Source organism: Eublepharis macularius, chromosome 4 (genome assembly GCF_028583425.1).
Source record: "Eublepharis macularius isolate TG4126 chromosome 4, MPM_Emac_v1.0, whole genome shotgun sequence".
NCBI classification, from domain to species: Eukaryota; Metazoa; Chordata; class Lepidosauria; order Squamata; family Eublepharidae; genus Eublepharis; species Eublepharis macularius.
In genome coordinates this window covers 85,549,537-85,571,704 of record NC_072793.1, presented here as the reverse complement: position 1 = coordinate 85,571,704, position 22,168 = coordinate 85,549,537, and the positions used below count along the sequence as shown (strand labels likewise).

Below are 22,168 nucleotides of genomic sequence, written 5' to 3'. Positions count from 1 at the left end.
ACTACAGTAAAGAGGTAGTAATTTACTTGTAAGTCTTGAAATATCATGAGCGTTTTTCTGACCTTGTTCTTTCATTATCTGAGTCAGTTTGGTGTAGTGGATAAGAGTGGCAGGACTCTAATCTGGCAAATTGGGTTTGATTCCCCACTCCTCCTCTTGAGGCCAGCCGGGTGACCTTGGGTCAGTCACAGTTTTCTGGAGCTCTTTCAGCTCCACCCAACTCACAGGGTGTTTGTTGTGGGGATAATAATAATATACTTTGTAAACCACTCTGAGTGGGTGTTAAGTTGTCCCGTAGGGCGGTATATAAATTGAATATTATTTTTTCTAAAAATTGGTAAAACTAATTTTCTTCAAATTCTGTTTTAGCAGTGCACTAACATAACCTTCTAATTTCATTTGAGAAGGAAGAGGATTTTTATGTCTCAAAACTACTCCAGCTATTTCATGATGTCTCACAGATGTTGCAAGCTTCCCTCCTTCTAGCCTTTTATTCCAAACCCATCAAAATTATGGATGAGTGTCAGGGTGAACAGCTGTTGTGCAGAGTCAATGTTGTTTGTACAATTAAAGAAGGAAAAGATACTATAATTGCCAAGGGATTCCTGCTTTCTGTTTTCTCATGACAGTTTGCACAACAAAAGAATATGATTCTGGTCCTTGAGAGCAAAAGTGAATGTGTTTCCTTACTATTACTGTGAATTTAACTTTTGCATGCTAGGACTCTGCTAGTAGCCCTGTACAGCTGTTGTTAAACCAAGAGCTAGGTTCACTTGTAATCCTGACTTTGGTAGTTCTCCTGGCAGCTTCATTTGGTGGATCTTGTTCAGGAACTCATGAACCAAATCTGTCAATGACCTCTATTCAGTTAAAATAATTGCTTGTATGTTAGTAAGTTAATAAGGCTGAATATATTAACAGGCTGAAAGGATCGTGCTGTTAATGTAGGGTAGGGTCAAACTAATGATTTCTTTGTTAGCTTAATTAAAATAATATAATACTAAGAAGCTCCGTGATTACTTTTGAATGCCAGTCAGGTACCACAGAAAAGCAACGATGAGTGAATGTGATAGGTATTTGTTTATGGGGAATGATGAGTATCTCTCCTAGTCAAGTGATGAAATTGCATTTTACTTTTAGAGACAGCCTTTGTTTTAATTTATGCCATGGACTTGGGATGGATGACAATGCATGCAACAGTAGACTAAAAATATGAAAATGCATATTCGAGTCAAATAACTTCCTATCTGGGTAAGCCTGGGCATTGAATTTAAGCTCATATACAAAGGACATTCAGGAAGATTATCAAGCTTCTGTGTGGATAAGCTTTCTTAAGAAGGGGATTTTTGTACAAGTAGATGCATCAATGGATTGCCAATATGGCTGATAGAATGAGACAGTTGGTAGGAAGTGCTTACCTTTCGAAGGAGCTCAGTGGGTCAGGACTTGGAGAACTGGAGCTGCTGCTCGGCGTGCATTACACTCCAAAGGGACAATGGGCATTCTACAAAAAGAAAAATGCATACTCTGCCCACAAAAGACTGTTAATTCACCGTTATCTTTTGGAGGAATCCTCTATCAGCCTGAACAGTGTCATGATTAACTGAGCATATACTATAGAACACATCCCAGAACCCTCTATGATGTGGCATGCTTTCAGTGCATACGTATTCTGAATGGGTGATCTGAGTCAGCCCAACAATTATAAGAACAACGAATTTGGTATCATGGTGTCATATCATGTGTATGTTACATATTCTCTCCCACACACACACCTTTCATCCAAGGAGCTCATAGTGGATTAAATAGTTCTTCCCCTTTTATCCTCACAAGAACTCTGTGAAGAAAGTTAGGCTGAGAAAGAATGACTGCCCCAATGTAATCCAATGAGTTTCATAGCACAGTGTGCATTTGAACTTGGATTTTCCCAGTATGAGTCCAGCACTCTAATCATTATACCACACTGGGATGTCTTTATCCCAAAATTCCTCACATCTTCATTTTACCTCTCTGACTCAGTCTGAATAAATGTAATATGTCACAGTAAATAGATTTTACAGAGAATACAAGACAAAAGCTGAAATTTTTGAACATTTGTAAGCAGCTGTTTTTAATGTTTATGTTGTTCACTCTTCTGCAGATTTTTTTCCGGAAGGGAAAGATACTCCTGGAAATGGGATGCAAATCTGAGGCCCTGCAGCAGTTCCAGCATTGCCTCACACTGAATTCCAACTTTCATGCTGCTCAGTGTGAGACAGAAAAGGTAAACATACCTAAATGACAATAAATATTCTCCCTCTGAGGTGGAGGACATCTTGAGATGGGTGATTCCCAACCACCAGTCAGGGAGGCAGGAACTGAACTAAACTGAACTTCCTGTCTTCCAATGGGTGTTACCCTTTCCCTCAGTTTCGTTGCTGCCTCGACTGGGAGAACAGCTACTTAGGCACCTACTGAGGTTTGCCTACCTTCTGATCTATTGTCTCTTTTCTAAACCTTTTCAAATTTCTGTCCTTTCTTCTTTTAAACCTCTTCTTTTTCTCCGACAGCATGGCTAGCCGTGGTGAGCCTCCTTGCCATTTCTTCCACTCCTTTTTCTCTTGCGACTGCCTCCCCCCTCCCTTTGATATTTTACCTCGCTCAGGGGAAAAATATCTTGAACCTCTTCTTCTGTCCTCTGCTTTATCTCTGAATCAGCACAGCTAGTCGCCTTCAGGGATTGCTTTCCTCTTTCCAGTCCTTTTCAAACGCAGTGATGGCAGCCATTTTTAGCTTAATTAGATCCCCTCTACAGGCCACAGAAAACATGGAGGTGGCAGCAGCAGATGGTTTTCTTTTGAAGGGGGAATTAGTGGCCCTCCTTCACACTGCACCTGCCGGTCAGGAGACATCTATTGACCTGACTTATGAGGAGACCGGTCCCTCCGCTCACTCTTCCTCACAACTGGAAGCTCAGAGGGCCCTTAAGCACGCAAAGAAAATGTGCCATGGCAATTTGGGCAAGAATGGCACAGCAGCCACCAAGGGCATTCTCACCGTTAAATCCTCCGGCATCAGCACAGCAGCCTAGCTGGCACTTTATCTCCCAGAGGCAGTGTGACAGCCATTCATGGCCTAGCCAATTCATCATCAGTCTCAGTCAGTGCTTCAGCCACTCAGGTCCTAGCTATTGCATCTTCAGTCTCCAATCAAATGGGAGAGGGACACAACATCATGTCCGCTGTCCAACCCAAGAGGCCAAGGACATCCAAGGCCAACATGGGCTGCCCAGAAGCATGGCAGACATCTCAGATTACCATTACTTACTTTCAAAAACCATGTCTGCCTTAGACCTCCAGGAGGCCCTGGCTGAGGAGTCTAATGCTTCTCCCTCTAAGCCCACATCTAGGCCCAAGGGGAATAAGGACTCCCCCCCCCCAACAGATTCCATACCTCAGAAAAAGTGTTTCCATTCCCCTGAGTTCTTTGAGAAACAGCTAAGAGCAGAATGGACCAAGCCCATGACAAATTCCCACTAGGCCTGACCAGAAAATTGTACTCCTTACCATCTTCTACAAACCAGTTCTTACAGGTACCACTTGTTGGTGCCCCTGTGACGGCCTTACAGTCCTCTGGATTTCTTTCTGCAGATGGGGAAGGCTCAGTGTGTGACAGCATGGACAAGAAAGTGGACTTCGCCCTGAGAAAGGCACACAGAGCCACTGCTGTGGCCATAAGGTCATCTGTCATAGCATCTACAGTTACCAGAATTCCATTGTGTGGACAAGAAAGATGTTGCAACTCATCCCTTCCAGCAACCGTCGCCTTGCAGAAGAGGCCAATAGGGTGCTTAAGGCTACCTCATTTGTGGCTGATGCAACCCTGGATGCTATGTCCTTCTCCTATAGGGCCATGGTATCGGCTGTAGCTGCCAGAAGATCACTGTGACTGAGATCATGGCAGGCCGACTACCACTCCAAGGCCATCGTCGTTGCATATCCCTTCCAGCGTGATAGCTTATTTGGCGATCCCTTGGAAAAGATTCTGATAGAGACCAAAGACAAGAAGAGGCCACTACCCAAGACGCTGTACTGAAATGACAGGAGACCCTCGTCAAGCCATTCCTTTTGCTCTCAAAGGGTGTTGCCCAGATTCTCTAGAGGCAACAAAGGCCCCTTCTGGTTTTCCTACATCCAACATTCAAGAAAAGAAGGGTTTACCTTCAACCGATTTGGATGTCAGTTCCAGCAGAGGAATGACAGGTCACCTCATGAACTCAAACCTAACAAGGCATGGATGCCAAGAGACTCCAGGAGGGGGATGTCTTCTGCTTGTCAAGGCCATGTCGCTCAACTCCTTACCGGACAACTTGTCTCTAGAAATAGTGTCCAGATTACACCTTAGAACTCTTAAGAACTCCACCAGCCTGGGGTCAGAGAAACTTCAAAGAATACTAACTGCCATCCTACATCTTTGTGAGATCTGGGCCATAGAACTGGTGCCAAAGGAGGAACGGGACCAGACTGTATTCCATCTTCTTCATTGTCCCTAAGAGGAATGGAGATTGGAGAGCAATCCTGGACCTGATGTATTGTGACAAGTTCATGAGGTTGAGACATTTCAGGATGGAGTCACTTCATTCCATAGCAGAAGCCCTGTTGCCTGGAGAGTACCTCATGTCCCTGGATCTGAAAAAGGCCTACCTTCAAGTGCCCATCTCCATCAGTCACAGAAGTTTTCTCCGATTCTGCGTACAAGGAAATCATCTGCAGTTCTGAGCACTTCCCTTCCGACTATCCATGGCCCCTCGAGTATTCTCAAAGATTCTCATCCACCCGATTGCCAAACTATGAAAATCAGGAATTCATATATCTGGATCATATTGGGATGATCTCCTCATCCATTCAAGTTCCCACTCACAAGTGCAGAAAGATCTGGAAACAACCATTGATTGCCTGCAAAAATTCGGTTTTCAGCTCAACCTCCAAAAGAGTTCCCTCAATCCCACTCAGAGGCTCTAACATCTCAGAGTAATCATAGATACAAGACGCGAGAGTATTTTCATGACCAAAGCATCAACGATATGGCTCTAGTGGAAATCAAGTCTAGATCCTCCTCCCTGATTACACTGGCCAAATTGATGGGATTATTCATCTCCAGCCTGGATGCGATTCAGTGGGGCTGTGTACACACTAGACCGCTACAGCAACTTCTCTGTCCCTTCCAGCCTCACATTATGGCCAAAATGGACTTTTAAACATTCAAGTCCCACTTACTGTAAAGACCAGCCTGAAACAGTGGACCAAGATGGCAAACCTGTTACAGGGGAAACACTACTATGTCACCACACCAAAGCAACTATCTACAGATGCCAGCCTCCTCGGCTGGGGAGCTGTCTTAGAAGGCTCGCCCATACAAGGTCAATGGTCAGAAGCAGAGAGGAGACTTCCCATTAATCTCCTAAAGCTCAGGGCTATTGACCTGGCTCATACTCACTTTGAACCTTAGCTAGCTGGCCACCACATACTCATCAGGATGGACAATGTGTCGGCCAAGGCATACATCAACCACCAGGGGGGATCCAGATCAACATCGCTCTACAGAGAAGCCCTGCAGATCCTCTCATGGGCAGAAACCAATCTAGTTTCCATCAAGGCCAAACACGTAAAGGACACACTAAACATACAGGCAGACTGAAAGAGCAGACAGCTAATTCAAGAGGGAGAATAGTTGCTGAAGCCAGTCCTTTCTCCCTCTGAGGCGGAGGACATCTTGGGTGATTCCCACCATCCAATCAGGGAGGCAGGAACTAACTTTCTTCCTCTTCCTGTCTAGCCTGTGGGACCACCCTCTCTTCAGTTCTGTTCCTGCCTCCAGGGAGAGCAGTTCTGCAGCAGACTAGCTCTGCTGCCTTTTTTCTCTCTATCTCTTATTTATCTTTCTTCTTCCTCAAATCATTCTTTACCTTACTCCTTACTTACTTCATTACCTTACTCTACTCCCATTTCCTCTTCTTTTACTCCTCTTGCCAAAGAAAGAAAAGAAGAGGAAGAGATGGTCTCTAGAGAGTCATCAGACTCTGAGGAAAGCTTCATGGAGAAGAATTTGGGCTGTTCCCACGGAGAGCCATCCTTCCGGTGGCGGGAACAGGCCCAGCCAGCACCAGCATGCCTCTGAGGCTGTATGGGTTCCCTGGCAAGGAGAATATGGGCTGTTCCCATGGAGTGCCGTCCTACCGATGGCGGGAACAGGCCCAGCTGGCACCAACATGCCTCTGAGGCTGTATGTGTTCCCCGGCAAGGAAATGGCCTTGGAAGAGACGCAGGCCTCTCAACAGCTCCATCTTCCACAGAGGGAGCTTGTTAAAACAGCATGCCTCAGCCAGACAGCTGAGAACAGCGCCACCTGGTGGAGCTCAATTTTGGCGGGAAACAACGCAATGCACTTGCCAATCTCCTGGCAGGAGAAACATGGCTGAAACATAATCCAGACACCCAGAGCTCCAGCCGACAAGCCCAGGAGGGCCACGTAAATGTTCCCCCGAGCGTGTTATACCTCCAGAATTCCTGTCAGCAATTAGACTGGCTGTGAGGGAGGAAATCCTGTTACTTTACCAGTCAGAAGCACCTTGGCCCTATAAAGATTCCAGGAATCTCCTCAGCCCTGGCTCCATGTGAATGTGCCCATGCCAATCTCCTGCCTGGAGATTTTACAGCAGGCCTTTCCCCTTTGGATTTAGCCTTGCTTTTACAACAGGATCTAGCCCTGCCTTTCCCTGTCAGATGGGTAATGTATAAAGGGCGCAATTTTGCTGGTGTCTTTGAACCTTTTAACTCTTAAGACTAACCAGGAGAGAGGAAATAGTGGTGTGGTGTCTACCTCCTCCTCCCTCCATGAGTAAGGCTGTAGCTCTGTGGAAGAGCTTCTGCTTTGTATGCAAAAGATCCAGGTTTGTTCCCCTTAACTCCAGTTTAAGAGATTAGGTAGATGAGGAGAAGAAAAAAAAAAACCTCTTTCTGAGACCCTGGTGACCTGCTGCCAGTCTGAGGAGAGAACACTGACTGATGGTCTGAGTCAGAATAAGGCAGTTTGTAACGTTTATAATTCAGGGATCCCCACGGAGCAGGGGAATCACCCTCAGATGGAGTTTGTAATGACAGGGAGAAGGATGAATTCCTTCAGATGTGGAAAAGGAAGAAATATCCCTACCAGAACAGTCAGTCCAGCTGTCAGAGTCTGAGGTCTACCAGTATTTACACCTAAGACATTCTCAGCCTTAGAGCTGTAAAAATTAGCCTTGGGGGAGTAGGACCCTTAGACTGGGAATACTAAATCCAGCCCAGGGAAACGAGTCACTTCCTCGTGAAGGTTCCTCAGGAAAGGTCCTCCCATTTCCAGAATATTTGTGGAGAAAGTTCAAGGCTGAGTGTTCTACACCATAAGCCAATTAATAATCCCCAAACTTGGTCTCCCCCCCCCCCAAAACCCTGTACTTACTACCTTTTTTGCTATGAGTTGTTGCAGGTACCTGCGATGGAACCTCCAGTGGCTACTCTTCAGTCATCTGGGCTCTGGTCAGAAGATGGGTAAGGATCAGTCAGAGACCACTTAGACAAGAAGAGAGAGGCCATGCTAACAAGTGCTCACGAGTCCGTGACCATGGCTATTAAGGTTACAGCTATTGTCTCTATTGCCTCAAGAGTGTCAGGAGTATGGATCTGGAAACTGATCCAACTCCTCCTGTATATGATTCAGCGGACAGCGACTGTAGTGGAAAAGTACTGCAGTGCGTGATCATGGACGAAGACCACATCCCACCCAGAAACTGGAAACTGCTTTGGGAGCACCCAAGATGTCCTCCGCCTCAGAGGGAGAATGGACCTTTGGACACTTACCGTGAAGGGTCCTTCTCCTCTGAGGAAAGGAGGACATCTTGCCCTCCCCGGGTCTCCGTCCTTCTCTACCCTGCTGCCTCATTCTTATACCTCCTCCGGGTTATGCTTTATTTACAGTACATGTTAATGCAACAGGTGTTTTTTCTCTCAGTATTAACAGTTGCTGAATGATAAATTCAATGTTACTGCTTTGTGGAGTCACCTGAACTGAAGAGAGGGTGGTCCCACAGGCTAGACAGGAAGAGGAAGAAAGTTAGTTCCTGCCTCCCTGATTGGATGGTGGGAATCACCCAAGATGTCCTCCTTTCCTCAGAGGAGAAGGACCCTTCACGGTAAGTGTCCAAAGGTCCGTTCTCTCACTATCTCCAAATACTTCGGCCTTCCCTAGGAAGATCTGTTCGCATCCCTGACAAATCGCCAGGTGGACAGGTTTTTCTCCTGGTACTTCCACCTGGAAGCGGAAGTGGCAGATGTGTTGACTTCACCATGGCCCCGGACCTTGCTGTACACCTACCCACCTACCCCAATCCTTCCGAAACTTTTAAGAAAGATCAGTGAGCAGAGAGCAGACATAGTCTGCAGATTAAAAATCAAAGTGCCAATTTGTGTTTAAAAACTCATATTCCAAGCAAGACAGTTAATAGTTTGGATGCTATTTCAAGTTAGGACATGAAAACATTAGTCATATAGTGTGAACTTGCGTGGCTTCATTTTATTGTTAATGGGAGCTCAATTTCTGTAACCAGAATACTCAAAATCTTTGCTCTCAGACAACCTCTTAAGTGTATATATCCGATAGTGCATAAATCACAATCGGTGACTGCTGACAAGTTCCTACTTCTGTTTGGATGATAGACATGTAATTATTTCTTAGGCATATCAGCAGCGGACCTTAAATACAGGGAATAGTTCTTCTGTCCAGTGAAAAGGAGAGACTTTAAAAAGGACAGTTGGCTTCAAGTATTGTTTGAATCATAGTGTGCTAGCTTCAAACACTGCTAGAGTTTGTAGATGATTAAAAATATTTGACTGAGGGGAAAGGAAAGTGTAGAACTCTGCAATGGCTCGTGTTGCCTCTAGTGTCCTTTAAAGGTAACTGGTATTATGCACTTGTCTCCATTCAAAAATGAAATATATTGTCTTATTTCCAGGTTCTCACAACTGATGACTTCCCTCTCCTAGATACTGTTCTGGAACTAAAGAGAGATGTCAGTCAGAACCTGAAAGAGTCAAATTCAGGAAAAGACCCAACTTTACTTATGCCTTCTGAAGGCGAGTCTCTACAGGTGAGCAACTATAGATGACTTTAGCAAGGTTACTTATGGCAAAAGTGACTTATATAGATACATAATTTCTCTGTATGCATATCTTATATACAAATAGCGAAGTGGCCCTAATCTGATAATACTTAAATCCAGAGATTAGAAACATGAAACAAGACAGATCTGCCTACATGCCTGAAAAATGCCCCAGATTTGCAGAAAAATCTGAAATCTTAAAAACCTCCCAAACATTTGGGGTTAAAACCCCCAAATGATAAAGGAAGCAGTTGTAGCTTTAACCAGATGCCCTCAGTGGCTGTGCTAGGCAACCATAACAGTTTAGGCAGTATTGAGGTTTGGTTGCTGTCAGTAAAAGGCAGGGCCCTGTTTTGGCCTTTGAGGGAGGACTCACTGGGGCCAAGCCTAGAAGCAACCACTGAACTACCAGATACCACATAACTTTGCCTGACTCAGCCAGGCCTGGCTGCTTGCTGCTGTTCAACAGCAATACCCCCTCCTCCAAACAAAAAGGCATTGTGTCATGGCTAGAGTTTCAGAATAGGATCTAGGAGACCCAGGTTCAAATCTTCGCTCTGCTGTGGAAGCCCATTGGGTGACTTGGATACCAGCAGACACTCAACGTAACCTGCATTTCAGAGTTGTTGTGAGGATAATAGGGAGGCAAGGAGAATGTCATAAGCTGCTTTGGGTCCCCATTGTGAGAAAGGCAGTATGTAAATGAAATAAAGTAAGAAATATATGTGAAGATGGGGCGGGGGAGAGATAGTAAACGGGGAGCAGATTGTGAATGGTAATATTTTAGTTATGAATGAGTGCTGTAACACAAAATACCCAAAACGAATACTGCAAGCCATCTCACCAATGTGAAGGACATGATAAAAAAAGAGGTCTGTCCAAAGTTACCCACAAAAATGCAGCTATTCTAACTAGGAGTGTGCAACCCAAAAGATTCGGGTTTCCTGCTTCTGGATTACCCAGAGCACAAAAAAAATTCGGGTTTTTAAGCCGATTAGGGAAGATTCAGCCATTGTTTCCAATGGGAAACACTGCTTCTGGCTATTCAGGGGCCTGGGGGTGGGGGTTGTTTTCTTCCCTAATAACATCAAATTTGCAGGGTACCCTCTATCAGCCCTCCTCTCACATCCACCCAAGTTTCAGGAAGATTGGACTTCCTGAAGATTGGACTTCCAAGATTCAGGAAGATGAAACTTCCCTAACCCTAACCCAAATGTCCCCCCAGCCACCATCTATCTCCATTGTTTCCTATGGGAAAAATCAGGCGGAAGGTTCTCAGGAGGCTGGGGGTGGCATTTTACAAGTAAAATGAACCAAAACTGCAGGGGACCCTCTCCCAACCCTTCTTCCATGACCACCCAAGTTTCAGGGAGATTGGACTTCGAAGGGCCTTGTTATGGCCCCCCAAAGAAGGCCTCCCCAGCTGCATTATTCCCTATGAGGACTATCTTCACTCCAGAGAATCACAATAAGAAAAATTTGATTAAAAATGAACAACGCTGTATGAAGCGAGTGTTACCAGAACTGCTTTTTATTAATGGGGGAAATTAGCTTAGCAGTCTGTAACTAAAATTAGCGCGGATCTAACCTATGTTTATGGAGGTCCCAATTCCAGACACTCTAGCGATAAAGAGGCAGACTACAAATAGGTTCAACAAACATGTGTCTTTACTAGTAGTGTGGCATAAGTCTGAACTTGCACATACACACAAGAAAGCATACAAGGACTAGGAAACACAGAGTAAGAAATATAGAGACGTTCGCATTAGCAGGTTCCCAACAATGGTAAGGGAAATACTCACTTATCCTGAAGCGGAGCAGAGACACAACAGCGAGGTGGTCCAATGCCAGCAATGGATCCACAGACAGACAGCAAGGGGGTCTGGATAGGGAATGGCCTAAGCACCATGCGGTCTGAGAGACCGACTTAAATACCCCAAAACATACCCTGGGGCTGGTGCTGTACTTGGTGGTTCTCACAGATTAAAACAAAGGTTCTAATGGGTCACTGAATGGCTTGGATGGGCCACTTTGGTAATCTGATTGTGATAAGTGACACCTCAGGAAGAGGGGACAAAAGAGGGAGGGGGAAATCCGAGTGGGCTGAATGGATGTTCCAGCGGACAGGGCTTGTCCTGATGTCATCAGCTCTGGAATGCGGAGGTTTCTTTGAGATGCATTCTCTAAGTGCTTGGGATGGTCGGCACTTAGTTCCTTCTCCGGGGCGGCTCCTAAGATATGCAGAGCGGGGTGAGGTGCTCTCGCTGCGGACGTGGCGTGCCCGCTTCGCCGAAATGGCTTCCCAAAGCAGTCTTCTTCCCTGGGTCTTCTGGCTGCCTGAGAACATGGATGCCGGCGGGGCATAGCTGGGGCTGGATAGCAGGCTGCCCGGTAGCGAGGGCAAGCTCGGGGACCGGCCTGCGGGAGAGGCTCCAGGCGGGAACTGACCAGGGAGCGCCTAGCCAGGCTCGCTGGAGGTCTTCCCGGCAGGCGCCCGGCTGCTAGCAGCGGCTTGGGCCCATATGAGGCAGGCTTCCATGGAGGCAGGGGAAACAGCACACAAAACACAGTCCAAAGCGGGGAACAGGCACGGTCCGTGGCAGATGGCAATGCAGGCACGGGGCACACTTATAACAGAGTCCAAACACACACTGGGAAGTCCCGATACAGGTCTGGGCAGGGCTGCCCAGGAAGAGTCCTTTGTGCAGTTAACCAAACATGGAGTCAGGGAACTACACAGTCTATTGCAGCAGCAAGGTAATTAACACGCAGGCAGGAAACTGACACGTGTACCAGAACACACACGTGCAGGGCAGTCTTTGGTGCAGCAGTAAAACAGCAATGCAGGAAACTTTAACACAGTTCATGGCAGGCCTTAAAGCAGGAGAGGGGGCCTACTTGGCAACACGAGTGAGCAACTAGAAGTGAACTGATGATCAGCCTCCTTCAATACAGCCAAAACTGAGTGATCACATTCACTCCAGAAAGTCATCCAACACTGAATTCTATCCAAATCAAACTGAACCATGTGTTAGTTTTCAACACATGGTTCAGTTTGATTTGGGTAGACTTCAGTGTTGGATGACTCTCTGGAGTGAAGTTGATCACTCAGTTTTGGCTGTATTGAAGGAGGCTGAGGCTCTTCTAGGAGGCTGGGGGTGACATTTTGCAAGCAAAATGCACCAAACCTGCAGGGGACCCTCTTCCACAGCTACAATTTCATGGAAATTGGGCTTCAGGGGGCCATGTCATGGCCCCCTAAAGAAGGTCCCCCCAGCCACATTATTCCCTATGAGGACTAACTTCACTCCAGAGAATCACAATAAGAAAAATTTGATTAAAAATGCACAGTGCTGTATGAAGCAAGTGAGTGAGCAACTAGAAGTGAACTGATGATCAGCCTCCCTCAATACAGCCAAAACTGAGTGATCAACTTCACCCCAGAGAGGTGAAGTTATCCCACCTTCAAACAAAGTATAACATCACACCATAGAATTACACACACACACACACACACACACACACACACACACACACACCAATTTTGGTGGGGGGATTTCAGTTTTTGGATTTCTGGGAACAGTATTAATAGCACATTCAAAGCACGGCATACAATCCCACCTTGAAAAAAATATAACATCACACCAGAGAATCACACACCTAATTTTTTTTTTTTGAATTTCAGTTCTTGGATTTCTGGGTCTGGGAACAGCATTAATGGTACATTCAAATCACAACATACAATCCCACCTTGAAACAAAATATGACATCACACCAGAGAATCTCTCACACCAATTTTTTGGGAGTAATTTCAGTTCTTGGATTTCTGGCCCGCCCTCCCCACAAGCAAGCTGAGTGCAGGTTAACAGCATGCAACAACAACATCAGAACAATTCAGTAAACAGGAAGCAAATGATTCAGTGGACCCCCAGAAGCAAAGCTGTACCAAAGAATCCCACACTCAGCAAAGGCAGCACCAAATTCAGCAAAACAGCAGTAAAAAAGTGCTCTTCCCTCCCAGTTGCTCAGCAAAGCTGGATTAAAATGCAGCAACAGAGAATCAGGGCAGTGACGCACACTCCCCCTGGAGCGGAGCTCCACAGAACAAGGCCAAAATTCAGCCCTGCCTTTCCAGCACACACACAGCAATGATTAAACAGAAGCAATAATCAAGAAACAATAATCAAACAGAAGATTTAAAAACCACCCACAATTTTCCTTTCCCTCAAGCCACCAAGACTGAGAGTCAACCACGACCACCCTCTCCCCCCAAATAGAAAAAAACCCAGTTCGAGTCAAGTGACTCTCAAACCTGTTGCAGACAGTCCATTCTAGGTCCACCAGGGTAGCCCAGTAAGGTCCAGTTGGTCCAGCAGCAGAAGCAGCAGAGTTCAAGTCACTTAGCAGAAGCAGCAGGTCACTCAGCAGCAGCAGCACAGCCAGCCCAGAGAGAGCAAGCACATGGCTCAAGCAGGGCAAGCTTGCCAATTTATGACTAAAGTTGGACAAGCCCCAAATTCAAACTAGCCAGTCACTGCAGCAGCATTTAAAAAAAAAATTAAAAAACAATGTCTTCCTGGAGAATCACCAATCAGGGAAGAGAGCTGCTTGCTGCTGCAGCAATTGGCTCTTTGTCTCAGCCAATCACACTCCCTTCCCTGATGCCTCCCTCTCTCGATGATGGGAGGGAAGAGAAACGGAAGCTCTTTGCTGCAGCAAGGGAAAAACGCTTCACAGATCAACCCAAAGCAACCTGAATTGCTTCGGGTTGCTCTGTTCCAGGTTTTCTGAATCGGCCCCAGCGGGAAGCACAGATCAACCCAAATCAGGGTTGATCCATGTTTGCTTTGGGTTAAAGAAATCCGAAGCGCATATCCCTAATTCTAACAGGAACTGGTCCACCTGGCTTAATTGACGGGTTCAAATACCAGAAATTCAATCCATTGATTTTCAATAGTATTATTTGTGAGAGAGTCTTTGCACAATCTTTGAGTTCTCGTTGTGAAGTAGGCAATCTGTAGGAAGATCATGAGAGCTTCCAGCATTTCCTCGAAACTTCCTCCTCGTACCAATTTCATGACTAGCTTACTGGGAGTTCCCCATTCTTATAACATTTAAAAATATACCTGGGCTTTTGCCAGTACGGAACTACATGGGACTGAAGCAAAGCCCATTTGCTTCCCATTTCATACCACCATACTGCTCTCTTCTTTCCAGTCAAGAAAGCAGAATGGCAGAAAGAACTGCCATTGGAGAGAAGGATATAGGAAAGGTGAGCATACGGAGACTGCCAGGAGGAGGGAAAGAGGAAATAGTGTGGGGAAGGGGGTACAGGGAAAAGTGAAGTACCCCTTCCAAATCCTTTCCGGTTCCCCATGACAGAACTAGACCAGAAGGGAGAGGCTTCTCTGGAGGGGAGTTGAAGACAGGAGGGAAGGAAAAGGTGAGAGACTGTGGGGGCAGGGGAGGGAAAGAGAACATAGTAAGGAAGAGGAAAATGAGATGGCCCCAGTAAGTCCCTGCAGTTCCCCACTTGTATGTGTATAATACAAACCAGCAGTCCCTCGTACTGTAGTCTGTAATAACTTGGTCATGACAATTTCTAAGTGATCCATGTCTTTTTTTATGTTTGTCTTTGAGTGGTGTCTAAACTCTGTTCTTATAAGGGCATGGAAACTACTGACATCAACAAAAAGCATTCATTTTTAGGAGGGGATAACACAAGGAAGTGCATCATTTTTAAAATACAAGCAATTACTCATGTTTAAGCATGATCAGGAAAGGATGTTGCTTTGTTCCAATATGTTTTAAATCTTATTATATAGGACTTAAAGCAAAGCAAAGAAGTTTGGCATGAAGGAACTATATGTGATGAGAATCTGACATCACATACCCTGCCAGAATGGTTGCAGAAGAAGTCAAATTCTATTGTTTTTGCAAAAAAGGAAGGTGAGAATGTCTGAAGATGTCTGCAGATGTCTGCAGATCCATATAGTTGACGGACAAGTTCTGTGTCTCCCTTTGGGAAAAGAAATGGAGGATCCTTGCTGTTTGGGCTTGTGAACTGAATTCTATATAGTGTTATGTTGCATGCTACATTCTTCTGCCTAACTGTACCAGTCAGTTCCGACTGTTTATTAAGTGCAAGGCCCCAATGGAGAAGCATAGATCTTACACAGTATGAACAGTGAGCATCTTTAGTATTTACCACTGTATCAGTGAGATTCTGCTATTTTTGTTTCTTTTTTCTACTCCTCCCCTGATAGCTGCTGTGGTAGAGGCTCTTAAAAGAAAGTAAGAAATATTAATAAAGATGGAGTAATTCTCCTTCCCCATCAAATCGTGTTTATGCTTATCCAGTTGCTTTCACGAAGCCAGACCATATTTCTCTGCATGTATGTGGCAGAAACCAGCTGGAGAAACTGGTTTTGGCCTCTAAGATACTAAACTTGAGATTTATCTGAATGTTCTCAAGGTAGAACTCTGTAAAAGGCAGGATATCAAGAACTTGTTCTTAAAAATGCATATTGTAAGTTCTGATTAGTCAGTACCAAGTCCAGTCATAGCCAAGAGATGGAGTGAGGTGGTGTTGCCAGGTATGCTGAAATTGTGTATTGTACATTGTGCTTGGCATACTGGGAAAAAGCGAGTAGCGCTCTTTCTGAAAACCTCTTAGGTTTTTCACACACATACTAAGGCAGCTCAGAGATCACGAGAGAATTACCCTGAACATGGCACCACAACAAATCCTGACAAGTGCATGCTTATCAGCACCATGAGTAGTCAGGTGTACTCCTAAAAATTGTAATGTATCAAGTGTCTTTTGCTGAACAATTTTACTGGCCATATGTGAACAGGGTTGGCCTTATGACACTTGAACTGAGGACTCAGAGAATATGGGTTCCTTCTGTTTTTTTTCTCTGACTCTGTTTAATGGATCTTTTTGGTAGTCATGTATAATGCTAAGGTGATAGAACTGCCCAGCCACTTGAGTGAGAGCTGCTGGAATACTGTGAGAATAGATATGTAATGCTATTTTTAATGTTTTTATTATCTAGAAACAGAGAAGGGGGCAGTAGCAGAAACAACAGGAGCAGAGTCTATGCAAGACATCAGAAGCCTTTTGAGTACATCTGACTTGGAATGTTCCCTTTGCATACGGTTCGTTTTTCTTCGTGACTACGGCTTCATTTTTCTTCTTGACATTAGCTGGCTGATAATGGTTCATTCATTTTCTCTGGTGTAAAAACTTTGCATCAATAATATATATAAATTTCTAGCCAAAAGATGGGTGGTAAAATGCAGGAGAGGTGATTAGAGATATAAAAAGTACCAATTCAGATGATTTATCTGACTAGCAGTGGCTTTCCAAAGCCAACAGGAGAAACATACCTGCTTCATAAGACCACTTAATTGACAATTCCAGGATCCGAACCAGAGCCCTTCTGCATATTATCTGGAGAATCTGAAGTCACTGTCTGTGTCCTAGAAGAGTGAAAGCTGCAGTCAAAAGGCCAAAGAGGAACAAGCAGTATTATTGAGCCATGCTCCCTTCCCTAAGACATTTCATGCTACATCATAACAATACCATAGGAAGATGCTTTGCAGGCATGCTCTTATATGGTAGTGCTAGTAGTTTGCTTTGTTTAGTAACATAAAACATAACAGGTAAGCTTTTCAAGGCTAGAAGTGTCTTTATGCTGTGACTTTTGAGTCTTTTAAAGCAGTAATGTTTATGATCAAGTCTGGAGCCTCATTTATACTATATTTAAATAGTCTCAGATTTTCATGACCCACTGGAGGATCAGTCACATGAGAGTGAATTGTTTTTATGAAATGGGTTCTTGAACGTTGCTGGGATTTCTGAACACTTTCTAAGTGCAGGTGTGTCTTATGCCTGCCAACCTGATGCATTCAGATGAAAAGACGAGAATTTGTGAAACAACCAGGGCTTTTTGCAAGCAGTGGGGTTTTTAAAACCTTAATGAAGTCATTGGAATAGTTGAAGATGGGTAGTAAATGCAGTACAAAGTATCACCCCCATCTACCACTATCCTTTGGATCTCAGCAGAGAGACTGAGTTGTTGGACAAGCTGATCCATATAGCTCATTATTGTCTACTCTGACTGGCAGCAGATCTCCAGGTTCTCTTGCAGAAGAAGATCTTTTCTAACACCTGCTTCCTTTTAACCAGAGATTGAACCTGGGGTAGTCTCTGTAACTCAGCCATGGTCTCTCCCCACAACAGCTCACCTTGTCCTAGGAATTCAGCAATGCAGTTGTGATACCAGTATGTTGGGAACAGTTATGGAGATAGGCTTGGCAAATTCATCCCTCCTTGAATAACGGTTATCTAAATTTAGTGAGCATGGAATTAGTGAGTGAGAATGCCTTTGTCAGTCATGCAAGCTACTGGTATCCAGGGAAAGTGAGTCATTTCTCTGAGTAAAAAACATCATGTATATCTGTAATCTTTTCCTTTCAGTTCAAAAATCAAACAGATCTCAAACAGACACCAGGTTTGTTGATCTTATAATTAGGTCTGTAGAGGAAAAACAGCAACAAGATACATGAGGAGATGCCAAATAAAGGCGATTGCACAAATATGATGTGCAACAGATTTTCAAATCTGTCTTCCATTTACATGCTTGATTTTTCACATAACTGTCATCCTCATCTGTTTGTGGAATCTCTATTTAAAACATTTTTGCACCATCTTTCCCCCTAAATAGGGTCCCCAAGGTGACCAACATCAAGCATTAAAATATTTCTACATTATAAAAATTAAAGATAGATATACAATAATTCAATGAAAACATAAACAAACAACACCAAAAACCAGGGAGGAGGCTCATAACTGTTATTGGGAGTGTGCCAAGCAGAACAAAAAATTCTTCACCTAGTAGCAGAAGACAATAGTAGAGAGAGACAGATGACTCTCCCTTGGGAGGGAGTTCCAAAGTTTGGTGTCTTGACTGTGGCTCCCTCCTTTTGTGGCAATTAGGTTTCAGTTCATTAGGCCTCATCCATTCCAAAACTGTCTCCAGGCACCAGTTCAGTTCCCATAGCCTTCTTGAGATCTGCTGGAAGCACCAGATAGAACTGAGTGTCATCTGCATATTGGTGGCAACTCAGCCCAAATCTCCCGATAATCTCTCCCATTAGCTTTACACAGATGTTGAAAAGCATGGACAACAACATAGAACCTTGTGGAACCTTGTAGCCTAGAGGCCAAGTGGGGGAGCAGTAGTCCTCCAGTACCACACCTGCCCAAGGTAGGACTAGAACCACTTCAGAACAATGACTCCTAGTCCCAGTCTCAAAAGGCAATCCAGAAATGTACCATGATTAATGGTATCAGAAGCCTCCTAGAAGTCCAGGAGAATTAACAGGTTCACACTCTTCCTGTCCATCTGCTTGTGCTTGTTATCCACCCTGGTGATCAAGACCATTTCAGTCCCATGACCAGACCTGAAAACAGATTGGAATAGATCCAACAACCTACTTCATTCAAGAATAGTTGAAGTTGGCTAGCCACCATTTGCTTGGTCATCTTGCTAAATAAGACTGGATGTTAATTATTCAAGTTTCCTGGGTCCAGTGTAGGCTTTTTGGGGGTGGGTGCACTACTGCCTGCTTTAAAGTGGTGGTAGTGCTCACCACCCACTCTCTAATAACAACAACATTTAATTTATATACCGCCCTTCAGGACAACTTAATGCCCACTCAGAGCGGTTTACAAAACATGTTGTTAACCCCACAACAATAATCACCTTGTGAGGTGGGTGGAGCTGAGAGAGCTAGAAGCTGTGACTGACCCAAGGTCACCCAGCTGGCTTCGAGTGGAGAAGTACATGCCTCAGGGAGGCATGCGCTGTCTCCCAGACCCAATCCATTAGCTCCCCCCCAGCATATTTAGGTAGCCAGGAGGGGCAAGGGTTACACAAGCAGGTAGTTAGCCTCAGTCTTCCAAGAATTCTGTCCATATTGGCACCTTGGGTCCATCTGATCCTATGACTGCTAATGAAGAGTCCCAAGTCTGAAAGGATGGGAGAGATTTTATCTGCAAAGTGCTTAGAAAAATAATCACAATGAACTGCAGAGCAGTCCACCTCCTGTAGACTGGAACCCAATACCCAAACCATTCAGAATAATAATAACCACTTATATGCCACTCTTTTAGACAGAACAAGGTCAAGGTTGTTATTGTTATCACCACAAGACAGTTGGAAAGCTGGGGTTGAGAGGAGTGGCTTACCCAAGGCCACCTGCTGAGCTCATGGCAGTACTGGGATTCAAACCAGCAGACTGTTGATTTGCATCCCAACCACTTAACCGTTATGCTGTAGAGTTCCACAAGTCCATGCTATGCAAATGCAATAGTGGTGGAGAAAAATCACCTCCATGGAGTAGGCTTGAAAAGGAACTTTAGCCTGTGCCTTGTCAGATTCATTCCCAGTCATTTTCTACTATTGCTCTAGCCATCTCCCTTGCCTTTTCATCACCTGCAGCCCCTCAATAAACCAAGAGGCTGTCCAGGCTCTTAGACCTGAGAGAGGATGCCTATGTGCAATTGTGTCCATTGCCTGTGTTATTTCCTCATTCCAGAGGGCATCAGAAGGCATGCCGATCATACCAGCAGAAAAATCCCCTAAAGTCACCTGAAAGCCAGTTGGATCAATCAGGCTACAGGGTGGATCATCTTATGTGATCCCACACCCCTGTGGAGTCTTGGTAACCTTGTAAGTCTAAAACCCAGTGTGCCTTCAATCCCCCTCCCCCATTTTCAGAAATGTAGAGTGAGTTTGTATGCATCTTTACCCTGAACTCAACATCTGAGGAGGCACAACAGTCACATTCTCCTGTGGTCAGGAGTGGGGCAGTCCAGTACTCATGGGGAAGTAGCTCCTCTTGCACATCATCAATCCCGGAGGGGAGGGGCTCTTTCCTGGTACACCAGTTTTTTCTGGCCCTGCTCAAGAAGGGACACAAATCTCTTTGCTCCTGAGAGCAAACAATCCCGGACAACACAAACGGAAGTAAAAATCGCAGTGACAAACCAGCACAGTGCGTAGCTTGCTGGGGAAAAGGAAGGGCCTGTTCCTCCTCCCCCCATTCCCCTCTGCTTTGCGATCAGCGCGCATGAGGAGCAGGGTGAGCACAGAGCCGACACCTCCTAAACTGGGACCTAGCTCTGTTGAGGCAAGAGGAGAGTGTGTGAACGAGGTGAAAAACACCAAAGCGGGTGCAGCTTCCAAAACTGGGCATGCAGAAGGAGCAGCTGTTAAAGCAGCCCTTGGAGTCCCTCTCATTTGAGTGATGGTGACAGCCTCAACAGAGAAACATGCAACTCACTGAATCACGGTAAGTGACCCCGACAGAGCCACAATCTCAGAGTGGGTCTATGGGCAAGTAGAGGAAGACCCAGAGTGGAATCTTTCCCCAGGAGTATTCTAGAAACCTTAAACAGCTGTATCCGAGCCCTAGTGAGAAAACAAATCTTTACTTTCACTTTCCCCCACTCTCTTCCACCTTGTCTTTTAGGGGAGAAAGAGATCCTGTAGGGCGGGAATGGCAACCAAGACAGGCTCTGTAGCATCCAGATCAACAGAGGGAGCTCTAAGCAGCTTGGACCAACCAAGCTCACTACTATCCATGCAATCTGTACCAGGGCCTAGTGGAGAAAGCCAGATAACAATGTCCTAGACCACTCAGGCCCAAACGCCAAGGCAAACATGTTGGTATGGTTAAGAAACAAAATGAAGAAGGAACTCAGTGAGGCAGTGAAGGAAATAAAAGGACAAGAGACACAAATCCCAGGTCCCAGTAAGGGCAAAAGACCAGCAAAAACTCATTCTCACAAAAAACAGGAGGAAAGTGGAAAATTGGATAGAAGGGAAATCAAGTCCTTCAGACGAACCCTACTCAGGATCAGACCCTTCAGATGAATTATCAGAAAGTGAGGAAGGGGAACTATCAGATGAGGAAGAGGAAGCAATTGGCCCCATACAAACCAGGTTATTCCCCCAGGAATTATACTCCAAATTAATTCCAAAAGTATTAAGGACCCTGGAAATAGCCCAAACAACTATGGGGAAGGAGGATGCAGACACATCCTATCCCCAAGGCTTTGAAAGGGCACTTCCAAAAATAGGATCAACACAAAGAGGCGTGCCTTTACCAGCAATGTTCCATAGCATCCTTAAAGCAGAATGGGAGAACCCAGCTAGGCCAAAAATATACCAATCTGTATTCAACAAGTTTTATTCCCTGGTACCAGACGCGACAAAGAAGATAAAACTGCCCATAATGGATGATCCAATCTATAGCCTGGCTACTAATTCAGTCTTACCTATGGATGCAGAGCGAATGTCGAAAGGCCCATCTGACAAGAAGATAAAACAAGCATTACGCAGAAACGTCGAAGCATTGGCAGCTTCCCTAAGAGAGAAGCCACAGGATCACTTTTTGCTAGAGCAGCATTCACTTGGGCCTCAGACCTAGCAGCAGCGGGTAGTGCAGTGCCCAAAGAATTCAAGAATTAAGTCAAGAAAATAGCTCTGGCAGCGGCGTTCACAGCAGATGCCACTTTAGACTCATTCCAGATGTCATCCAGAGCCATGGGGTTTAACGTCACAGCGAGACATAACACATGGCTGAGAAACTGGGATGTAGATCCCTCAGCATGCAATAAGGTAGCAGAAATACCCTTCGCAGGATCCAAGCTATTTGGAGAAGCCTTGGATACATTTTTGGTGGAAGTCGCTGAAAAGAAAAAAGTCCCCCCCCCCCCCATCAAAGAAAAGAGAATCAAGAATTAAGGGTAGACATTATTTTTGTGACTCCAAACAAACCGCCAAACAAGGAAGCGACAGACCTTACAAGAGCCTATGGCAAGCCCGACCGAGAAATGACTATAGGCTCTTCACTGTTAGAAAGCCAGGACAGCAATCAAAGGGTCAAAAGGAAGGAAATTAGGCATGACAATCAACCAGA

The 22,168-nt window shown here is 45.1% G+C and overlaps 1 protein-coding gene across 1 annotated transcript in view; it reads left to right on the top strand.

Moving 5' to 3' along the window:
- LOC129328135 (LON peptidase N-terminal domain and RING finger protein 1-like) overlaps nt 1-22,168 on the top strand; it is a 57,675-nt gene that overhangs the window by 14,470 nt on the left and 21,037 nt on the right. The window contains exons 3-6 of the mRNA XM_054976941.1: nt 2,141-2,263; nt 9,026-9,160; nt 14,998-15,121; nt 16,231-16,333. Of these exons, the coding sequence (XP_054832916.1) occupies nt 2,141-2,263; nt 9,026-9,160; nt 14,998-15,121; nt 16,231-16,333 (485 nt within the window). The remainder of the gene's footprint in view (nt 1-2,140; nt 2,264-9,025; nt 9,161-14,997; nt 15,122-16,230; nt 16,334-22,168) is intronic.